Below are 21,111 nucleotides of genomic sequence, written 5' to 3' on the forward strand. Positions count from 1 at the left end.
TTGGAAGATCACTCTGTGTTGTGTCTCTCTTCCTTTGTCTATAACTCTGCTTTTCAAAAAAGATAAATAGAAAAATAAGTCCTTCAAACAAAATAGGATTAGCCTGTCTGACCTGTATGAGTCACCAGATGCAGACCTGACTGTATCATGGTATGTGTAGTGTAGCCTGAGACAGCTGGATAGTATATTGTATTTCCCACACTCTCTGTGTTCGTTGGGGAAAATAGAAGTTGCGTGTGGATGAGCTGGGATCTCACATTTTGTAGAACTTGTATTCAAGTATGAAGGGACCATAAAAATAATGAATGCTAATAAAAGATAATAATTTCCTGAAGTTATGCATGAGGAAAATGGAGGAAAGGTAAAGCAACCCACAGAGGTCAGACAGCTCATGTGTGGGGCAGTCGAGGCACAGGGGAGCCAGGTCCTGAGAGTGGGGTCTGGGAGTTGAGTGTATGGCATGCATGCGACCAGGCTGTGGTGCGGCTGCATTGCGTCCTCTGCCCCAGTGTTTGAGCAGCAGGCTAGGATGGAAGATTCGCCAGAAGATGACTTCTGGTCTCTTCTCTCTTTCCTGTCATGCTCTTGCAGGCCAACTTGCCCCTGCTGCAGCGCGAGCTCCTTCACTGCGCAAGACTGGCCAAACAAAACCCTGCCCAGTACCTCGCCCAGCATGAACAGCTGCTTCTGGATGCCAGCACCACCTCACCTGTTGACTCCTCAGAGCTGCTTCTCGATGTGAACGAAAACGGGAAGAGGCGAACTCCAGACAGGTGAGGGGGGAGGAGCTTGTGCTGACGATGAGACTGTTCCTCATCCCTGTATGTGAGAACCTGTTTCTTGTCATGTTTAAACTGCTGGTCCACATCTCCGACAGAATAGCAAGAAGCCATTATGGCCAATTTGGGAACTGGCTGTGCTTGGGGTTTTTCACAGTTTTGAACCGCTGGCCTGTGTCAGTTCCATTTTTGTACAGGTTCATCTTTGCTGCTTGTAATATTAAAGCTTGAAAGTGAAGGTGACTGAATTTCAAGTGTGCAAATACCACTGATTTCAGCTGTTAGAAGTCATTATTGAAATTTGCATTTCAACTTCACCACATATTTTACCCTTTAGTGTTATGAAATTTGCTGTTCCAAGTTTTCTTAAAATGTGATGATGGTTTTGAAAGCTGGCTTGTATGTGTTACTCAATAAACATAGTACAGTAGCTATTTGATGTTGATTCTGTATTAACTAAGAAAAAACTTCAGGGAAAGTAGATGAGCTGAGTGGAGATAAGAATTACATAACAGAGCTAGTAGATGCTATTTTTAATAAACAGTTTTATTTACCAGCCAATATTTCTTCTACCAGAAACTTTGCTTTCTTAAGTGAGAATTTCCAAGAAATGTAAAATAAATCCCTTTCTCTGTTAAGCCCTATGTTGTTGTTGACTAATGCATACATATGAAGCTTCTTGTATACCTTGTTAAAATAATTTTCATGAATGCTTCACCCTCATACATAGCTGCTTTCTGAATAGAAACATGAAGTCATATTTAGCAACATTTTCCTAATAGTGTTAGTGAAACGTGGAGAATCTTAAAAATGAAACTATATGCAAACATTTGTCCTGTACTTGGTTTTCTTTCTCTCCTTATCCATTCTCCTTTCTGCATTTCCTTGGGCCTGGGTCTCATAGCCAGTGAGACACAGCTCTGTTCCTGAGTCCTAGGTGCTTAGGCTTCCTGGAACTGCTCAGACGCATCTGTCTGTGACTGACTTAGTTACCCTTAAATGTATTAGCTGCTTTGCAAATCAGAATATTAGTAAAAGCCCATTTACATTCAGTTGTAGATAATTCTCCATTAGACGGTTTTTATGCTACAACCTCTGAAACTTTTCCTTTTGCATAGTCCCTCTTAATAGCTTAAAAAAGTCCTAAAGCAAAAGGTTAAATATTAGTCTACTTCTGGCTTATTGTGGACCTACCTACAGTACAACTTTCTTATTCTTTTTTTTTTTTTGACAGGCAGAGTGGACAGTGAGAGAGAGACACAGAGAGAAAGGTCTTCCTTTTGCCATTGGTTCACCCTCCAATGGCTGCTGCGGCCGGCGCACCGCACTGATCCGAAGCCAGGAGCCAGGTGCTTTTCCTGGTCTCCCATGCGGGTGCAGGGCCCAAGGACTTGGGCCATCCTCCACTGCACTCCCAGGCCACAGCAGAGAGCTGGCCTGGAAGAGGGGCAATGGGGACAGAATCTGGCGCCCTGACTGGGACTAGAACCCGGTGTGCCGGCGCTGTAGGCAGAGGGTTAGCCTATTGAGTCACAGCGCCAGCCACAACTTTCTTATTCTTACCTGTCACATTACTTTGGGCATATTTAAGACTGAACAGAGGGCCGGTGCCGTGGCTTAGCAGGCTAATCCTCCGCCTTGTGGCGCTGGCACACCGGGTTCTAGTCCCGGTTGGGGTGCCGGATTCTATCCTGGTTGCCCCTCTTCCAGGCCAGCTCTCTGCTATGGCCCAGGAAGGCAGTGGAGGATGGCCCAAGTGCTTGGGCCCTGCACTCGCATGGGAGACCAGGAGAAGCACCTGGCTCCTGGCTTCAGATCAGCGTGATGCGCCGGCCGCAGCGGCCACTGGAGGGTGAACCAACGGCAAAAAGGAAGACCTTTCTCTCTGTCTCTCTCTCTCACTATCCACTCTGCCTGTCAAAAAAAAAAAAAAAAAAAAAAGACTGAACAGAGCATTTAGTGCTTTTAGCTTGTAAAGGAAAATGCCTGATCCAGTTGCATGAGTGACATGTCTCCATGAAGTTGAAAATGAAGAGGTGGCTCAAGATAGATGGTTTACATGCAGGTTCCTACCTGATCCCAACCCCTGAACCCTGCAGGAAATACTTTTGGGTTCTGGTACTGAGATATTTTAGCTCCATGTTTCTAGGATAACATATTAAGAGAAATAGACTGGCTGGGAAATTATGAAGAAGAAAATTTATTTGGGTGGGGGTGGGGTGGGAGTAAAACAAAGAAAGGTTATGATACCTATGATGAGAGTAAAGATAATATTGGCAACACTGAAAATGACAAAGGATCTACTCTGGATTTCCTAACTGCTAAATAACCATAACAAGGAATATGAACACATGTTTCATTCCTTTCTCTGTATTCCCAGCCATCTTCCCACTGGTGCTTCCCTAGTATTTCATTTTTGAATGTACCGTGACTTTAGACTTGCCTTGGACAATCCCGAGGTAAGCTCTGAGCAGTATGTTAACGTTGCTGTGAAAACTTCCTATTAAATTCCACAGATGCTCAGCATTCTTGCTCTGATAGCTGTGTGTGCCTGCATGTACATATCCAGTCAGGTACAAGTCTCCTAAAAGGAGTCTTCAGTCTCTCTTCTCAAGTCAGAATTTACATGGTTGATCTTTGGATGGAAAATTCTCTTTCAAGTAGAACCCTGAAGTATATGTTACAGTGGAAAGATGACAAATGGGTTTCCTTAGAGCTGGGAGGAAGGGTAATGAGAATATGTTGTGTAAATACATTTGTATCTTGTGGGAATTTGATCAGAGCCAAGAAAATATGGGCCTCTGCAGTATTTTTTTGCATATATTTCCCACATCTTGTTTGCATATGCATTTTCCTCTTCTCTGGTTATTTATCTGTACATCCAGATCTACTATATGAAGTTTTATAGAGGATGGAGCTGTCTGACAGCAGAGCTTTTTTTTGTTTTACTGAATGTTTTGTTGGTGCATATGGTCTGACATGGATGAGCAGCCACGGTGAGATTTTGGAGTCTATTAAACTGGCTCATTAAAAAGATCAATCTGTTTCTGTAATAACACTGGGAGCCATCAGTCACTAAAAGAGGGAAAAACTGACACCTGAGGAGAAAACACATTTTGGTAATTTGTTCATGACATGTCACGAACAAAAGAGCACTCTATATTCTGTTTACAACTTTGGGGGTTTCAATTCTGTGACGATTGCTGAGCTAATGAACCAGATAGTCATCACGTGACTCAGATATGGCTTTGGCAAATCTAACCTTTCGTCTTTAAATATGCTTGTCACTGGTTATGATTTCTTTTTTTAAAGCATTGTTCTTTACAGAGAAATGATTAGGGAAGTCTAAGAAATCTTTTTTTTTTTCTTTTTCTGTATGGAATAGTGAAATGTTCTGTGCTTTGCTTTAAATATAGCTGTGGGAGGAGTTGCAGATCAATTGGACTGAATCTGTAGGTTTGTCATAAAATATTGCACAGCCTAAATTAGAAAAAGACAGTTTTGCTTTAAAAATCATTCTGTTTCCAAAACATTAGAGAAAGTAAATAGAAAACTCAGATTTCTACTCTTTATTACTATGTAGAAGCTTGGCTTGTAGTAGATCTCTTTGTTTTCCATTCTGTGATGGGGGTTGCTGAAGAAGGGGTGGGAACATTTTCTGGAGCTGGTTAAGAGAAGTGAGCCACCTTCACAGAGACAGGCTGGGCTTAGGAGCACTCCTTCAAACTGCTCACTGTGATGCTTGTAAGGATGTGAACACTTGGCTGTGGAGCACAGAGGGAAAGGAACAGTTGGGCAATGATTCCTTTCCTTGAGATCTCAGAGTGGATGAATATTACTATGGTTTTAAAAAAGTACTAGTGTCATGCTAAGTTTCATTGCTATATTTCTTTCCTTACAGCTCTGATATCACAGCCTTTTGTTCTAATTTGCTTTCAATATTCTCTTTTCATCTGTTATGCCACTTCTCTGAATCAGAGGACTTTTCTTAAGAAATCAAACTGAATGATCTTTGGTTTTGCATGGGTTCTATTTTGTGTTTTTTCTCCTCCACTACATCAAATGATTGCTGTTAAATATTATCTCTTTCTTATATGCCATCATGTAATGTAATTATGCTTTACATCCCTCCATTTCTTTTAGACTTTTATTGCAGAGGCCATATAGTAGGGTTAAAATGTATTTCCTCTTCCTCAGTATTACATATTTTTCTAAAAGACTTTGCTTAGATTTTAAAATCCTGTAATTCACCAACTAGGAAGGATCTTATGGATACACCAGCCCACTGCTTTTTCTTTATTCTTGAGGAATCTAAGAACTTGCCTAAAGTCACAAAGTTTTTTAGTGGAGAAATCAGCATATTTACATACCTGAAATACTTCACTTGCACACAATATGTTTTAATGTGTACAATTGAAATAAGAGCTCAGCTAAGAGTTGTTTTTTTCCTTCTTTTCCTCATTTATTTCTCATATAATTGCTGAAGTGGGTAAATGCAATAGCATAATATTCTACAATTTTATAGAGCTTTTTAATGAAAGAGTAGTCATAATTAACCAGGTTTCCTGGCCTAATGAGAAAGTTAGAAAACCTTGAAGGTTAGAGGGTCAGAGATGGTTGTTTTGAAGCTGTGCGTTGCCATGCATACCAGCTGAACCAAGTAGGTCCATTCTCTCTTTTCTGTAAAATGAATAAAGTTTCGGTGTTTTTGTCTTTCTAAAGAGAAAGGTAGGTGCACTATATAAGAAGTTGTGCGATTAACTGACTATGCAAAACAGAATTAAATTTGTATCATCTACTGTATTCAATATTTTATAAACAAGTGTAGGGATTTTATATTATATTCATGCTTCCTTGCTTTGCCCTGCATCTGTTATGTGTTCTTCCATTTTGAAAAGTGAATAGGCATTCCTGTAGAGGTTCTTTTTGTTAGACACATCAATTATGAAGGCTTCTGGTAAAATAGTGTTAATTAACACATCTATATGATGAGAAAGATAGTATGGCTATACAGAACATTTTGGTTTCTCCACATTCCAGCCTCAACTTTAACTTGTTAGTCTTATTTCTTGCTGTTGCCTTTGAATTCACCCCTACTAAATATTCTTCATTTCTTAGTCTCCTGTCTGAAGGACTCTGCCTTCTTTCTTCATTATTATATGTCACAATTCTACATATATTACTCAGTCTAATTTAGTATCTACTGTGACTGAAGGCCTCCCAAACATAAATACTATAATAATGGTTACTATTTACTGAGCACTTAAGATTTTATCAGAGGGCTAAATAATTTACATATGAACATACGGCATTTATTTCCTGACCATCCTACTGCGTAGATTGGGGAAAGGCTAGATAATGTGTCTGAGATCACATAGCTTATAAGAGGTACTGAGGGGATTCTAACTCTAGGTTCTCCTAATTCCAGTTCCCATGCTCTTAGGACCATGATTCCACAACACCAGTCTCTGAATGCCCTCACTTGAAAACAAAGTGCTTTGCTTAGCTTACTGGATGCTGCTAATCAGCCCCCATTTTTCAGATGAAATTGTTGAGGCTCTTAGAGGCTAAGCCTCCTGAACTCATATGACTAGCAAATAGCAAAGCCAAAAATTGAAGTGTATTCCATGTGATGCCAAAGCCTCTGCTGTTTTGAGTGCATATTCTGGAATAATCATCTCTCTGATCTCCTGTACTGCTTTTGTACTGTTTTGATGGTACTAACTGTGTACACGTCCTGTGAGAAAGTATAGAAGCCTTATAACTCCCGTTAAATCATTTTTATGGTAAAGAGTTTAAGCCTAGCATTAAATTATGATCTTATGGAGGGTTAGGGGGATCATATCTCATTCATCTTTGTATTCCCACTGAAGCTGAGGACAGTGTCTTACACGTGCTGGATACCTAAAACAAAACAATGCAAAACACTACTTGAGCAGATAAATCTTTCAAGTTAAACTGCACGCAGTCACTTTTCAGTGGTATACCGAATGATCTCTCATCCCCAGAGTCTTTATTTATTTGGTTTTAAAAGATGCATCTTTGAAATACAGCAATGAAAATAGCCACTAACAGACCAGGAAGCAAATTCTGTGATTGGTTCACTGACTGGAAAATAATTGGAGAGCTCCAGCCAGTGTCCAGATGATAGATTAGAATAAGAAAGCACAGGGGCCGACACTGTAGCACATCAGGTTAAGCTGGTGCCTGCAACGTAGTCATCCCATATGCAAGTGCTGGTTCTAGTCCCAGCTCCTCTTCTTCAATCCAGTTCCCTGCTAATGTCCTGGGAAAGCAGTTGAAGATGGTCAAAGCTCTTGAGTTCTTGCAACCCATGTGGGAGGCCTGGAAAGAGTTCAGGGATCCTGACTTTAGCCTGGCCCAATTCCAGCTGTTGCAGCCAGCTGCAGAGTGAACCTGTAGATTGGAGCTATCCTTTCCCCTCCCTTCCCCTCTTCTCCCCTCCCCTCCTCTCCCTGTCTGCCTTTCAAATAAATAAAATAAATCATAAAAAAAAAAAAGAAAGCTCAGTTCCCAACAGCAGAATAAGTAGAATTTGAGTGCTTTGGTAGTGGCAGAGATTAGAAAAGGCACCAGGGACGGCCAGTCACAGGCAGTGTAACTGTAGAGCAGATGGCCTGCGTCAGGGACACATGTGACAGAAGCATTGCACCTCCTCGCTGGGGGAAGGAAGGCTCGGATGGCTCCGTGAACCTGCATATTGTAAGCCTTGAAGGTCCAGGCATCATGTTTGTGTGTCTGACGAGGCAAACACCCTCCTGCCTCTTACTTCTAAAGTTATTAGCATGCTGCTCAGGAAGTTCTGGCTCCTAGGCAGTTGTTGAGTGATGCAGAGATTAAAGGCACTTCCCTCCATCTGGCCCAGCGGTGATGGTCCTGTGGCATTCAGCTCTCTGTTCTTCATCCAATAGTCCCACTTTCTCCAGAGTGATAGTGAAACAGAAACTGCTGCAGGTTGTCACGAAGAATTAGATTTTATGTTCTTTTTAAGGCCACAGGGGAATGTATAATGTATTTCGTTTCAGATATTTTTGTTGTTCAACTCCAACAAAAATATATACCGTAAAATTTTTTTTATCTAAACTCACCTATTTGTTTGATTTCCAAAGATATCTTTTGTTGAATTACGTTTTGTAAATACGACAATGATTTTCCCCATTTTGATTCAATGTCTAGTCCATTGTCGGAAACTACACAAACAGAATGCATTAGAAAAAGGAAAGAAGATGTGTTTGATATTAAGTTATTAATGTGTTCAGTCTTTTCCTTTAATTGAACTATTGTCTCCTAAGGTTTAGATATAAGCTTCTAAAATATGACTAAAATAAGGAAGTCATCAATGCCTGGTAGGGTATTAGACCTCAGAGGAAGTATAGATCCAGTGTGTCATTCCCACTCATTTTCCAAGAAGCTGTGTAGGGCGCAGGGATGGAACATGGTTGTTGAGATAAACCGCAAATAAGTCTAGAGGACCCCTGGCTCTGGCTGAGATGCCAGCAAAATCGAATGGTAGTGTGTTCAAGCCACGATCAAGCCCAGGTCAGGAAGGAGGGACTTATGCCAGAGAAGCTTAAAAGTCAGAAACAGGGATTGGAGTTAGAAAAGAAAGTTGTGTGGGGCTAGAGTTGTGGTGTAGTGAGTTAAGCTGCTGCCTCTAGTGCCAGCATCCTATATGGGTGCCAGTTCAAGTCCTGGCTGTTCCACTTCCTATCCAGCTCCCTGCTAATGCAGGGAAAATAGCAGAAGATGGTATAAGTGCTTGGGCCCCTGCATCCATGTGGGAGACCTGGATGAGGCTCCTGGCTCCCAGTGTCAGTCTGGTCCACCCCCAGTCCTGGCCATTGAGGCCATTTGGGAAGTAAACCAGTGGATGAAAGATCTCTCTCTCTCTCTCTCTCTCCCTCTCCCTGTCTCCCTGTCTCCCTGTCTCCCTGTCTCCCTGTCTCTCCCTCTCTCTTTGTAACTTTGCCTTTCAAATAAATAAAAAAATCTTTTTAAAAAAAGAGTTATAGAGTGACTCCTAAGTTTTAACTTGGTGACTTTGTAGAAGGCAGCAAGTAAAAAACACACAAAAGAAAGATGAGGCCAGATTAAACATGTTCATTGTAAAATGCTAAGTGAACACCTAATTTATTTATTTGTAACAGGACTAAAACTCAAACTAGAGTTTGAGCTTCTTCTCATTCTAAGGCTTATTATTACTATACCAATTTGCCTCTCCTTAGAACAATCTTTATAGAGGTATTGCCCCAACTAAGCAAAATATTAATCTAGGGTTTAAAAAAAAAAAACACCCTTATAATTCTTTCTGGCATTTGGGAAATTTGCCTTGATTTTATAATAAATTTTTTTTTCATCTTTTCCCATTTCCTCGGGTGTTATTTTATCTAAATGTTACTAAGGGATTATTAGTACCACATTAGCCATTCATGGATTTTTAAACATTTTATATAAAGTTTTTAAGAAAGTTCTTTTTAGATAGTTTTATAGCCACTGAGATTGAGGAACTAGAAAAAAGCAGTCTAAGATGGGTTAAAGTATAAATTTGGTCGCCTCTTACATTGTTTTTACAAGTATTGTTTCCTATTAGGCCCATTTTACTGGGCAGGAAACTGAAGCCAGAAAGTTAAGCAACTTGAGGTCACATAGCTGAGTTCTGAGCAATCCTCTGCCCTCAGGATATTGAATCCCAGGAGAGAAGTGAATGGTGTGGAAGTGTGCAAGCGGTTAGGTTATGCTCAGGAAAACGTCTTCTGCTAGGGCAGCAGAACACCCTCAGGTGCACTTGAAAAACAAAGAGCCTTCCAGAGGCATGAGGGACTTCCCACTAGAATTTGAGTTATTTCAAGGATATGTTGGTATGGGGTAATGAAAAATATTTAGTTTTGCCCAATACACTTTGAGAATGGTAGCAGATAAAAACAAATATGAAATTTCCCCAAGCAGATGAAGTGTAGATAGTTGTATTTTTTTGGTAGGCATTTCTTCTTTCTTTCTTTTTTTTTTTTTTTTTTTTTGGCAGGCAGAGTGGACAGTGAGAGAGAGAGAGACAGAGAGCAAGGTCTTCCTTTTTCCGTTGGTTCACCCCACAATGGGGTGATCCGAAGCCAGGAGCCAGGTGCTTCTCCTGGTCTCCCATGTGGGTGCAGGGCCCAAGAACCTGGGCCATCCTCCACTGCCCTCTCGGGCCACAGCAGACAGCTAGACTGGAAGAGGAGCAACCGGGACAGAATCCGGTGCCCCGACCCGGACTAGAACCCGACTGGGACTAGAACCCGGGGTGCTGGCGCCACAGGCGGAGGATTAGCCTAGTGAGCCTCGTCGCCGGTCTTTTGTAGGCATTTCTAAGACGCAGGCAGACACATGGTAATGGTAATGAGGTTGTTTTAGTTCCTTCTGTGGACAGACATCCTTTCAACAGGGTTGGTGTTACAAGAAGACGGGAATGATTTGAGGAAGCACTAGCAAGAGCCTTCATACTTTATGCCTGTGGGCCCTGAATTTTTAATGCTTCACTATTAAAATATACTACTTCTGGGAAATGATGAGTTTTGTTATTTCAATAGCTGTCAGAGTGTTGGATGCAATCTAGGACAGCAAGCATTTTATAGATGTGACAGGACACATTCAAGATCTTGCCCTGCCTCTTAGGATATTATTTCCCTTGTTTAGGAGACAAATGTTTCCCCACTACCCCCCGCCCCCATAACTGGTTCATTGAATTAATAGAACTGAACAGAGGGTTCATCTGAGGATGGAGATAACTAACATATCTAGCCATTTGAAAACTGTGAAGATTTTCACAGCGTTGTATGTTGTTATCATTCAACAAGTAGAGACAAAAACAATATATTGGGTTGGTTTGACACAAATGGGTCAAAGATGTTTTGATGTTTAGAAATGCTACAGGGCTGCTCTAAGATACTTAGATTATATTTTCCACTTTCAAAGAAAAAAATAAGCTATAAATAATAAGTTGTTCAAAAAACAGGGAACTTGGCTAAAGTGGTTGACTTAGACACAGTTTGGCTGAGAGACCATCAGTTCTGTGTGCTTTGGGCTGCCTAACCATGACAGTTAACTATAAATAAAGAAAAAATTGAATTGCAGAGTTTTCAAAATACAAGGGACCTCAAAAATCATCTAGTCCAGTGGTTTTCAAACTTGAAACATTAGCAGCAGACATTTTCCTTTAAAAGTGAAATCTTATATGGAACCACAATTTTTAAAACAGATAAGCATAGTAAGTGGGTTTCTCTGGCCCTTTACATCTTGATTAGTTGAGGGAAATGTGACTGTGACTGCAGAATCCCTTAAGCACCTCAAGTAGCACAGTTTGAGAACCACTGATCTCGTCCAACCCTTTCATTTTACAGATGAGCAAACTGAGGTCCAGAGAGGGTAAGTGACTTGCCCGAGGTCACACAGCTAGTCGTGGAAGAGCCAGGACTAGATCTCAGGTCTCTTGATTCCCAGTCCAGTGCTCTTTCCATTACACCACACTGCCAGTAAGGTAGGTGCTATGTTAGCATTATGTTCATAGCTAATAATAGTATTCAGTATTTTCCAACCAATTTATGCTGGTAATATGCATCGGATGTTGAAGTGTGTCACTCAGAGATGCATGAGATAGAAAAATGCAGATTGGAGCCCCATAGATTGTAAAACCCTTTGAAAATAAATCAATACCTAGAATGTTTCCTTTCACTTTAAAAATTATTTTAAAGCAATGCATCTAGATAATGTCTGAGCTATACTGGCTATTTTAGTCTGATATCAATGATCAATATGTATGGAGTCAGTACATTTTAGTGCAGACACATCCTTGATGGGAGAAATACTGAGACTGCTGGCTGCCACTCCCATGGGGGCCATGCCCTACTGTCACTTCCAATACTGGCCAGTCTCCTATCTCCAGAACAGTGCATCCTTCTTCCAGGTGCACTGGGCAAATACTCATTTCACATTAAAGTCTGTAGACCTTCCCTCAGTTCTCTGTGTGCTTATCCATTCTGTCTTTCCCCTTCTCAAGCTGGTGTGTGTAAATTGTCACTGGGGCTCCACTCTAAAGAAACATGAAGGATGGTTCTTTGCAGAACCCTGTTGGTCCTGGACAATCTTGGTTGTTAATTCAATTTCCACTTGGATCCCTCTGCTATTGTCAGATAAAGATGGCCTGGCAAGTAGGGGAAGAGTGTTAAGGCCTCTATGCTATAGTTTTACCAGCCTCAAATAAAAAAGGCATGTGGAAATCCGCTGCCACTCTGTATTGGTAGAATTCACACGAAGAAATTTCCCTGGGAAAATAGAAATTGCACCATTGGTCTAAGGAGAGTGTGCTGGCTTTGTGAGGAGAGCCAGATGCTGTGATTCCATTGAAGTCTGTGCTCTGTTTCTCATTGAGTCTGTTGGGTTCGTCTCTAGGCAAAAGAGATATGTTCAGGGAGAAGATGTTCCTGTAGCTTTTTGTTGAGAATTCAGGAGCAATGCTTAGTTATCAGGTCTCATTCATGGAATGTCTTCTTTCTGAAAGTCAGGTTCAAAGTTCAGTGCATCATATGAGGAAGTACAGTCAGGGTTTGACCGTCCTGCCAATGGGCGCATGTTCCTTGACTTTAAAATAAGGAGAGAAGGGAATCCTAGTTTTTCTTTTTTTTTTTTCTTTTTTTTCCCCAGGTCCTAGCTAGTCCTATGTGATTGCTCATACATTGTCTTGGTAACACAAGATATTTTGAGGGTTCAAGACATTAAACTGTTCATTGTAGCATCCCTGTTAAGTCATTGCTTTTGAAGAGATCTTTCTGTGATGATGGAAACGTTCTATATATACACAGTCCTGGACTAAAACCAGCAGCCATAGTCGCTATTGAGTATCTGAAGTGTGGCTTCTGCTACTGAAGAACTGAATTGTAAGCTTTACATATTTAATTTAAGTAACATTTTACGCAGTCACATGAGGCCACTGTATTGGAGAACACAGCTCTTAGATGCTGTGTGCTACGAAAGTCAGATGCCAGGTGGAACAGGTGGATCTTAAGTAGTTATAGTATTTTTCTTTGATGAATCTTCCCATTCGGTCACTCTTAGTGTAACTTGTTAGAAATCAAGTACTGTCTTTTGAATGAAAATGTTACCTACGGAAGGAGGCCAAGTCTCCTCATATTGGTGATGTCCAGCCGGAAGGCTGTTGTGCTGAAGTGATGAGCCATGTGGCATTTTCTCCTCTCTGTGGCCTTGTGGGCCTGCAGGCCACAGCATGGGTTTCAGTGAATTCCCATAGGTTTTCTGAGAAGCTGAGTTCAGAACATTTCTGGCTAAAACAGGAATCTCCTGTTTATATTGCAAGCTCAAATAAGAGTGTCTGAACTGTGCTGGTTTCTGACTCCTTTTTGAAACTAACTCTTTTTCTTCTTCCTTCAGAACCAAAGAAAATGGCTTTGACAGAGAGCCTTTGCACTCAGAGCATCCAAGCAAGCGGCCATGCACTATTAGCCCAGGCCAGCGGTACAGTCCAAATAACGGCTTATCCTACCAGCCAAACGGCCTGCCTCACCCCACCCCACCTCCACCCCAGCATTACCGTTTGGATGATATGGCCATTGCCCACCACTACAGGGACTCCTATCGACACCCCAGCCACAGGGACCTCAGGGACAGAAACAGACCTATGGGTAAGACTGAAGGATCCCTTCTTTTGGGATTGAATGCTGGAAGCATGGTCTTGTTACTCCTCAAATGAACTTGAGCCTTGCAATCTTCCTTTGTATTCTCTCCTTTATGAGAAAAGTTGGTTGGCATTGCACTACTATACTCTTCAACAGTTGTGCGTGTTCTCTGTCCTAACTACATGCGTTCTTTAAGATAACCTAGGCAACATCTAAATTCATACAAGACTCTCAACTGTGGTAACAAATGACAAATGAATTTTTAGCTTGAATTATTTTTTAACATGAGAGGTCTCATATGCCTACTTTCACAAGTATTTTTTTAAAGCAGTTCTCTTTTCTTGATGTCTCTTTTATTTAAGATAGTCTCAAAGTTCACTTTGATTTTCCCAATCTCCATGATATTTCCTATCTCCAAAAAAAGCCATCTGTAGCTTAACTTGACATATGTGCTTTGAGGACTGATATGGTACTTTACTGGAAAATGCCAGCGATTAAACTTAGTCATGAAAATTTTGTGTCAAAGATCAGAATACCAAAGGAGGAGTAAATTTGGGCCAATATGAGTTCCTTTTGCCTATGCCCCTTCCTTTTTTGCATGAAACTATTAGAAATGAAGCATTTAGGGAACACTGTCTTCTAAAGAACAAATATGATAAGTGAGCAGAAAGATGAAGCGGGTAAGTTTTGACCCACGGTCTGGGGTTGAGGTGATGGTATCGGAGGCTTAATAGGTACTCTTGCTCCTTGGCATCTTCAGTTCCTCCTAAGTTTTGTTGGATCTGACCGAGCACAACAGCCAGCACTCTATTCTTTTTCTATCTCCTATGTGCCTACCACCCACCAACACGACTTCCTTTACCTCACAACTAGTTGCTGGGAAACTTTGTTGACGCGGACTGCTTGGTGGGCAGAATCCTAGAGAGAGCTGAGCATGCAGGACTCTGGGAGGCACTGCCAGGCAGTGAATCCCCTGCTAGAATCGTCGAGACTTTTTTAAAGTCACAACCAGAGCTAGACTGATATGCAGAAGTTTACACTGGATTTCCAACCAACTTGCTAGCAAACAGGGCCTATTTTATGTAGTCTTCATCTGTCTATCCACAGCTCCTCAGAGGTTTAGAAAGCAGGAAGGGAGAGTCCGTTCTAGAGGAGAGGCACGGAGCCCCTGCTTCTGAGATAGTAAATTAGTAATTCTGTTTTCCCCCCTCAGTAATTTCTGCATTTATATGGTGTGTCAGACAAATGGCTAAGCATATAATTTGTGTTTCTTAATAGCCAATCTGTCTGATGTTCTCACAGGTACTATTTCTAAAGAGCGCTCAAAAATGGTTGTGCTGTTCCTCAGTGTGAATTGATATTTTGACCCCCAAATCAGATGTCATAACAACTCCTTTCAATACAAATCTGCATGACATATTTATGACAAAGGCCTGAAAATCATGATTGCTTGTTTTGCCAAGGGATGAGTCAGTGGGTCACTGTAAGATAAGTTCAAGAGATCCCATTTTGTAGGTGCTAGAAAATGGCCTATTTCTTTGGCAACAAATGCTATTTTGTGAAATATTAGTTCCACTGCACTGTAAGGTAATCAGCAAGGAAGTAATTATGCTTATGTGCAATGATTATGTTTTCATCTAGCAATGTAAAATATCCCTTTATGAATTATATCTGTAGCCATTGGCTTTATGTGATTTTCTTCAACCATGTTCCTTACCTTTTAATTATATTAGCTTATAAAACTAATAGTGCTAATCTCTATAAATATATGCAGCTACTTAACCATCCCTAAAGTCTGCAGAGTTTACTGTGTGTTAATGTAAAATAAAATCTTGATGATGTATGAGTCACAAATGACGGTGTAATATCAGGCTGCCATTTTGAGAATATAAAAATTGTCATAAAGGTATACTTAGTCTGGTATGATTTCTAAACGCATGTTGTATATAGGGACGTTGAATTACTAGAATTCTTTAATGAAATAAAAGCAATATTAGTTTATAAGTAAGCTAGAGTTTTAGCCTAGTTGGGTAAAGACCCAACATTAGTGTCAAGTTTGCTACAAATGGAAAATGTACTCTCTAAGGATAATGCTCTGTTTAACTCTCATACTTGCACATCCCTCTGGTATTATGGATATAAATAAAAATGGTGTGATACTGAATATTTAAGTATCTGAGATAGAGAAATTAATAAATAATAAATATAAAATTTTGATTTTTTTCCTTTTAAATATTTGATTATATCTAAGAAATGACTTTAAGAGTTCACAAGCAGCAAATGAAGACTATTTTTTTCACCAAGTGCTTGGGCTCAAAGCTGTTTCTAATGAAATTACTGTTTTTTAGCAAATGGGTTGAAGGTTAGCACTGTTGCACAAATGCTGGAATCCTGCTAGCCCCAGACATCCTGTTGCTTATTAATACTATTGCTATTATTACAGCTTGTGTCATTATTTAGTCCACTGAAATTTTGGAACTTTGAAGCCTCTGAAGTTCTTGATCCTTCAAGGCAAACAGGCAGATGCTTCTATCATGAAAGTCACCATCGTATTTATATCCTTATCACTCCCCAGTTGTTTTCTGTGATGACTAATTTTAATAGTGTCTTTTCCCTAAAACACAGGCAACCAGTAAGTCAACAAAAATCACATATTTGCAAACATTTCAATTTGAAGTAATCATAACAAGCAGAGCAATAGCTAAATATTACTTTCCCCCAGTGTCTTTTCTATGATGCAAATTAGTAAAACGTATTTGCAGTTTTACTCCTTAACCAATAGGTGGCATTGATAATTTTAACTTTTAAAATGCATCACAGAATAAGTTCTAATTGGACAGGAGTGATGCAAAATGTTTTATATAGAGCTTTTTATTTAGTCTAAGGAAAAAAAGTGTTGTGAAATTTACATCTGACCATTATAAATGAAGTTGTAGGTCATGGTTGGCTGAAAAGAATCATGTGACTGACATTTTTATTTTTTACATCAACTAAAAGAAGGGATTTCCATCCACTAAGATTTCCCAAAATGTGGAATGCATGATCTTATAACTCTTGTATTTAATTCTTATATAAAAGCCCACATCATGATAGGCTCAATGTGCCTTTCCTAGCAGGAGAAATGGTGACCAAAAAGAGTAGTACGGATTGATTGTTTCAAATGACAAATAATGTCGTAGTGCCTTTCCTGAACAGGAGAATACAGGCTGTTTTATCCACAGAGAATCTGTAAGAGGGACAGCATGTTTCCAGGTATCTCTGATTGGAGATGTCTGCCCTGTATTTTTAATGAGATATATTTACTTTTTTATTTTCATGAGCATCCTTGTTAACTGCTCGTGTTCAATAATACTGATGTTCACTTGTTAAACATTTGTTACTTTTTCATAGTAATAAAACTGTTATGCTAAGGACTGTTAATCCTCATGGACTTCAACTTTGCATTTGCAGTTTCTTGGCTTGGATATGTGTTTGTCAAATTATATCTAGTATGTTGATTTTTCTCATCAAGGATATCTAATTCATTTTTATTTTTTGGTAAATTGAATGTATCTAGCTTTCACATTATCTAAGCTCTCTCTTCATGGACCTAATTTTATCATTTAGATCTGTCTATTAGGATTACATTCATTTTCTTTTAAAAATTTATTTATTTATTCGAAAGTCAGAGTTACACAGAGGTGAGGCAGAGAGAGAGAGAGAGGGGTCTTCCATCCGATGGTTCACTCCCCAATTGGCCGCAAAGGCTGGAGCTGTGCCAATTTGAAGCCAGGAGCCAAGAACTTCTTCTGGGTCTCTCCCGCGTGGGTACAGGGGCCCAAGCACTTGGGTCATTTTCTACTGCCTCCCCAGGCCATAGCAGAGAGCTGGATTGGAAGAGGAGCAGCCGGACTCGAACTGGCGCCCATATAGGATGCCGGTGCATAAGGCCAGGGTGTTAACCCGCTGCACCACAGTGCCGGCCCCAGGAATTCATTCATTTGTAACTGTGCTGAAATGTGGACAAATTTTTAGCATGCATATTTGGGAAAGCACATTCTTGATCATGTAAAATGACTTATGATATCTTCTTAATTTTTAATGCAGAGAGCCACATTTTGATACCCCTTAATGCCTCATTGTCATTTTCTATATTTATTAAGAGTTAAGAATATATTTTTATTTAGGGAGTATTATATGAATAACTAACCCTGTACTTGGTGTCGCTTAGCTCTCTCTCTTCTCATGTGGGAATAAAGGATTTTGACCCCTGAAATTTCTTTTGGTTCTAACGTTTTATCATTCTATGAGGAAACCATTGGGTAATTCCGAATCTAAACATGATTCATGTCTCCTTTCAAAATCAAATATATTTTCCATCACTGAGTTTGCTCAGATGGTCCTTGCTATATACTTGGGTGCATATGGGTTGTGTTCTGAATGCTTTAGGGTAATTAAAACTGCTCTTCGTTTATAGGGTTGCATGGCACACGTCAAGAAGAAATGATTGATCACAGGCTAACAGACAGAGAATGGGCAGAAGAATGGAAACATCTTGACCATGTAAGATAGCGGTTATTATTTGGGTTAAGAAATGTTTTGAAAACAAGTAGTGTGAGGTTATGTGATAAACAAAAGCTTGGTGATGGTTAAAAGGTAATTCATTTCTGCTCTTCTTGAAATAGAAACAATGACTGAGAATGTTGGAAGAAGAATATAGGATTCTATTTCTCAATTGATATGTAGGCTACAGAAGTTTAGATCTTGTAAAGAAATTCTCCAAGCCAGATAAGTGGACTACTGTTTTATTGTGAAAGGGTTATTTGGTTTATAGAATAATGGGATTAATATTTAGAAAGGTAGATTTGCTGGCTACAATGCCTTCTGGTTCATCATGACTCACAGTCATACCTCCCATTTTTCCTTTTCATTCCAGTTAAATTTGCTCATCTATTGGGTCTGAAGTTCAAATCCAACCACTGAACACATTAGATGAAGCCTTCAGGAATAAAATTCCGTCCTTCATTGTCCTGACATAGTTCATTTCACTTCGCACTGAAGTCTTTAATTTGTGGTGATTCATGTCTTCTTGCCTTTCCCCCATTCCTCATGTAGCTCTTAAACTGCATAATGGACATGGTAGAAAAAACAAGGCGATCTCTCACCGTACTAAGGCGATGTCAGGAAGCAGACCGGGAGGAACTGAATTACTGGATCCGGCGGTACAGTGACGCTGAGGACTTAAAAAAGGGCGGCAGCAGTAGCAGCAGCCACTCCAGGCAGCAGAGTCCCGTGAACCCGGACCCAGTTGCATTAGGTACCTTTACTTCAAATGAGCATCTTAAACTGAAGTTTGTTCTGTTATTAACGCTGACTTGTTTTTAACTTGACTCTTCAAAAATACAGGATAGCTGGGGAATTGTAGACCGTAAGCACTCTGCATAGCTTTAAATATGTCTGCCTATTTGTTGGGAAAGTGGGAAGGTTGTCATGTACAGAGATGGTCAAAAAATGCAAACTTACTTTTCAGGGTGATGTGTTAGCATCATGGCAGAGTTTCAATGCTGACCCAGAATTTCATGTGCATCATTGATATTCGTGCTCCTTCATAGTATGGTGGCTTAGCTCCTGCCTTAAACCTGCAGGAACAGTCCCAAGGAGTGGGCCGGGGGTGTCTGCACGTCTAACAAGGTCTCTAGGGAATTTTACAAAGGCACTCCAGTGTTTGCCAGCGCTATAAGCTAGGATGTATGATTGTTCATTTTAATGCAAGACACATTATCTAAGGCAATCTTTTTTGTGGCTGAATATTATAATAAAAACCAAAAGCAAAAAATGTTTCCTTAAAACCCCTCCAAGAAGAGAGACCTAAAAGCTGTAGAGTTTGCTTTTTACACTTGAAAATTCATGACGAAGATGTAGTCCTGTGATTTGATCTTAACTTAGATTTTCTAATCATGGTTTCACTAATAGTTGTTATGTAACAAGACTATTAACTGTGTCTTAGAAATTGGATGTTACTCTATAACTATATTTAATATTTATATCTGGGAATTTGGGGGGTTATAAATAAAAATAATCCCAAATATATCAAAAGAAATCTTCAACTTTAATGAATATTTGAATGACCTGCCAGCTTTCCACTAAATTAATATTAAAGTGTCATTGTTTACATTGCTGGTCATTATATGTATATACTGTTTTAGTAACCTTAGTGGAGATGGATTTGTGTGGATTCCTGTTCTATCATTTTCTTTATGTTTTTAACCCCATTTCTGTCAGCTAACTCAGGTTGGAGTACAATCCAGGCTGCAAACAACACTAATTATACATGTGCAGATTAAGCTCATGACTTTGGCCTCATTAGTACCGTGGCTGATAATCAAAAATTAAAAACTTGAAATACGTTACCTGGCTATTGAGCACATTATCTTTTTTATTAAAATTATTCCACCCAATACAATTTCCTTTGCACTTGAGTTTGTGGATGTCTGCTAATCTCTGAATGCTGAATGCCTATTACCATAATAATTATTACATAAAGGAAGATTCTAAGCCACTTAATTTTCCCAACAGGCATTATTCTAAAGCATATTTTAAAAGCAAAAGTGTATTTGTCAGGTTGCATTAAACTGGACACTGAAAACAATTAAGTTTGATTTGAACCAATATCAATCTAAACTAAACTATTTAGAGCAGGGAAGAATAAATTTCTTGTTTTTATTTACTTATTGTGAACAAAAACTGATTAGTCATGACAGATTTCCTTAGAACAAAGAGGGTATTTATAATCACCTAGTGTGGGTAAAACTTGAGAGCTTTAAAATAAATAAAACATTGAGAATAAAAATAGTCAGTTTGCCTTGCTCTATGGGACACACTCTCTGGATCAGTACTTATTTATTGAGTGCTTACTACATGTTAGGCATCTTGCTTGGCAATATAATGAAGAAAAGATGCCTCATTCATTCCCCTGAGATTCTTTGAATCTAGGAAGAGATGGGCATGGGAGTAGCTTGTTAAGTTACTTTTTTTTGACAGGCAGAGTTAGACAGTGAGAGAGAGACAGAGAGAAAGGTCTTCCTTTTCCGTTGGTTCACCCCCAAAGTGGCCGCCACGGCCAGTGTGTTGTGGCCGGCGCACTGCGCTGATCCAAAGCCAGGAGCCAGGTGCTTCCTCGTGGTCTCCCATGCGGGTACGGGGCCCAAGCACTTGGACCATCCTCCATTGCCTTCCCAGGCCACAGCAGAGAGCTGGCCTGGAAGAGGAGCAACTGGGACAGAATCCGGTGCCCCAACTGGGACTAGAACCTGGGGTGCCGGTGCCGCAGGCGGAGGATTAGCCTAGTGAGCCGCGACACTGGCCAGTAGCTTGTTAAGTTACATGCACAGAGTAGCCACTTTTCCAAACTGATGGCATGGCTGTTATCTGACATCCAGAGTAAAAGCAAATTATAGAAACTGATCAGACTTCAGAGATAAATAAGGTAACATAGATTGACTAGTATTTAGTCACTATTGTGGCACATGGATTCCGGTGATGCTGGAAAGCATCACGTTCCATAGGAGTATAGATCCAGTTTCCCTGTTACATAACCAAAAGAATAAAGTTGGCGTTAAAAATATCTTTCTTATAGTACACAAATTATACCACTTTTAGTGATGTTT

General features: G+C 40.0%; 1 protein-coding gene across 5 annotated transcripts in view; it reads left to right on the plus strand.

Annotated features, from left to right (window-relative positions):
- Positions 1-21,111, plus strand: part of RUNX1T1 (RUNX1 partner transcriptional co-repressor 1) — a 151,239-nt gene that overhangs the window by 100,235 nt on the left and 29,893 nt on the right. For all 5 annotated transcript variants that reach the window (XM_062188269.1, XM_062188268.1, XM_062188270.1 and 2 more), the window contains 4 exons: positions 592-773; positions 13,221-13,471; positions 17,922-18,007; positions 18,560-18,761. In XM_062188269.1, coding sequence (XP_062044253.1) covers positions 592-773; positions 13,221-13,471; positions 17,922-18,007; positions 18,560-18,761 — 721 coding nt within the window. The remainder of the gene's footprint in view (positions 1-591; positions 774-13,220; positions 13,472-17,921; positions 18,008-18,559; positions 18,762-21,111) is intronic.

Source organism: Lepus europaeus, chromosome 4 (genome assembly GCF_033115175.1).
Source record: "Lepus europaeus isolate LE1 chromosome 4, mLepTim1.pri, whole genome shotgun sequence".
NCBI classification, from domain to species: domain Eukaryota; kingdom Metazoa; phylum Chordata; class Mammalia; order Lagomorpha; family Leporidae; genus Lepus; species Lepus europaeus.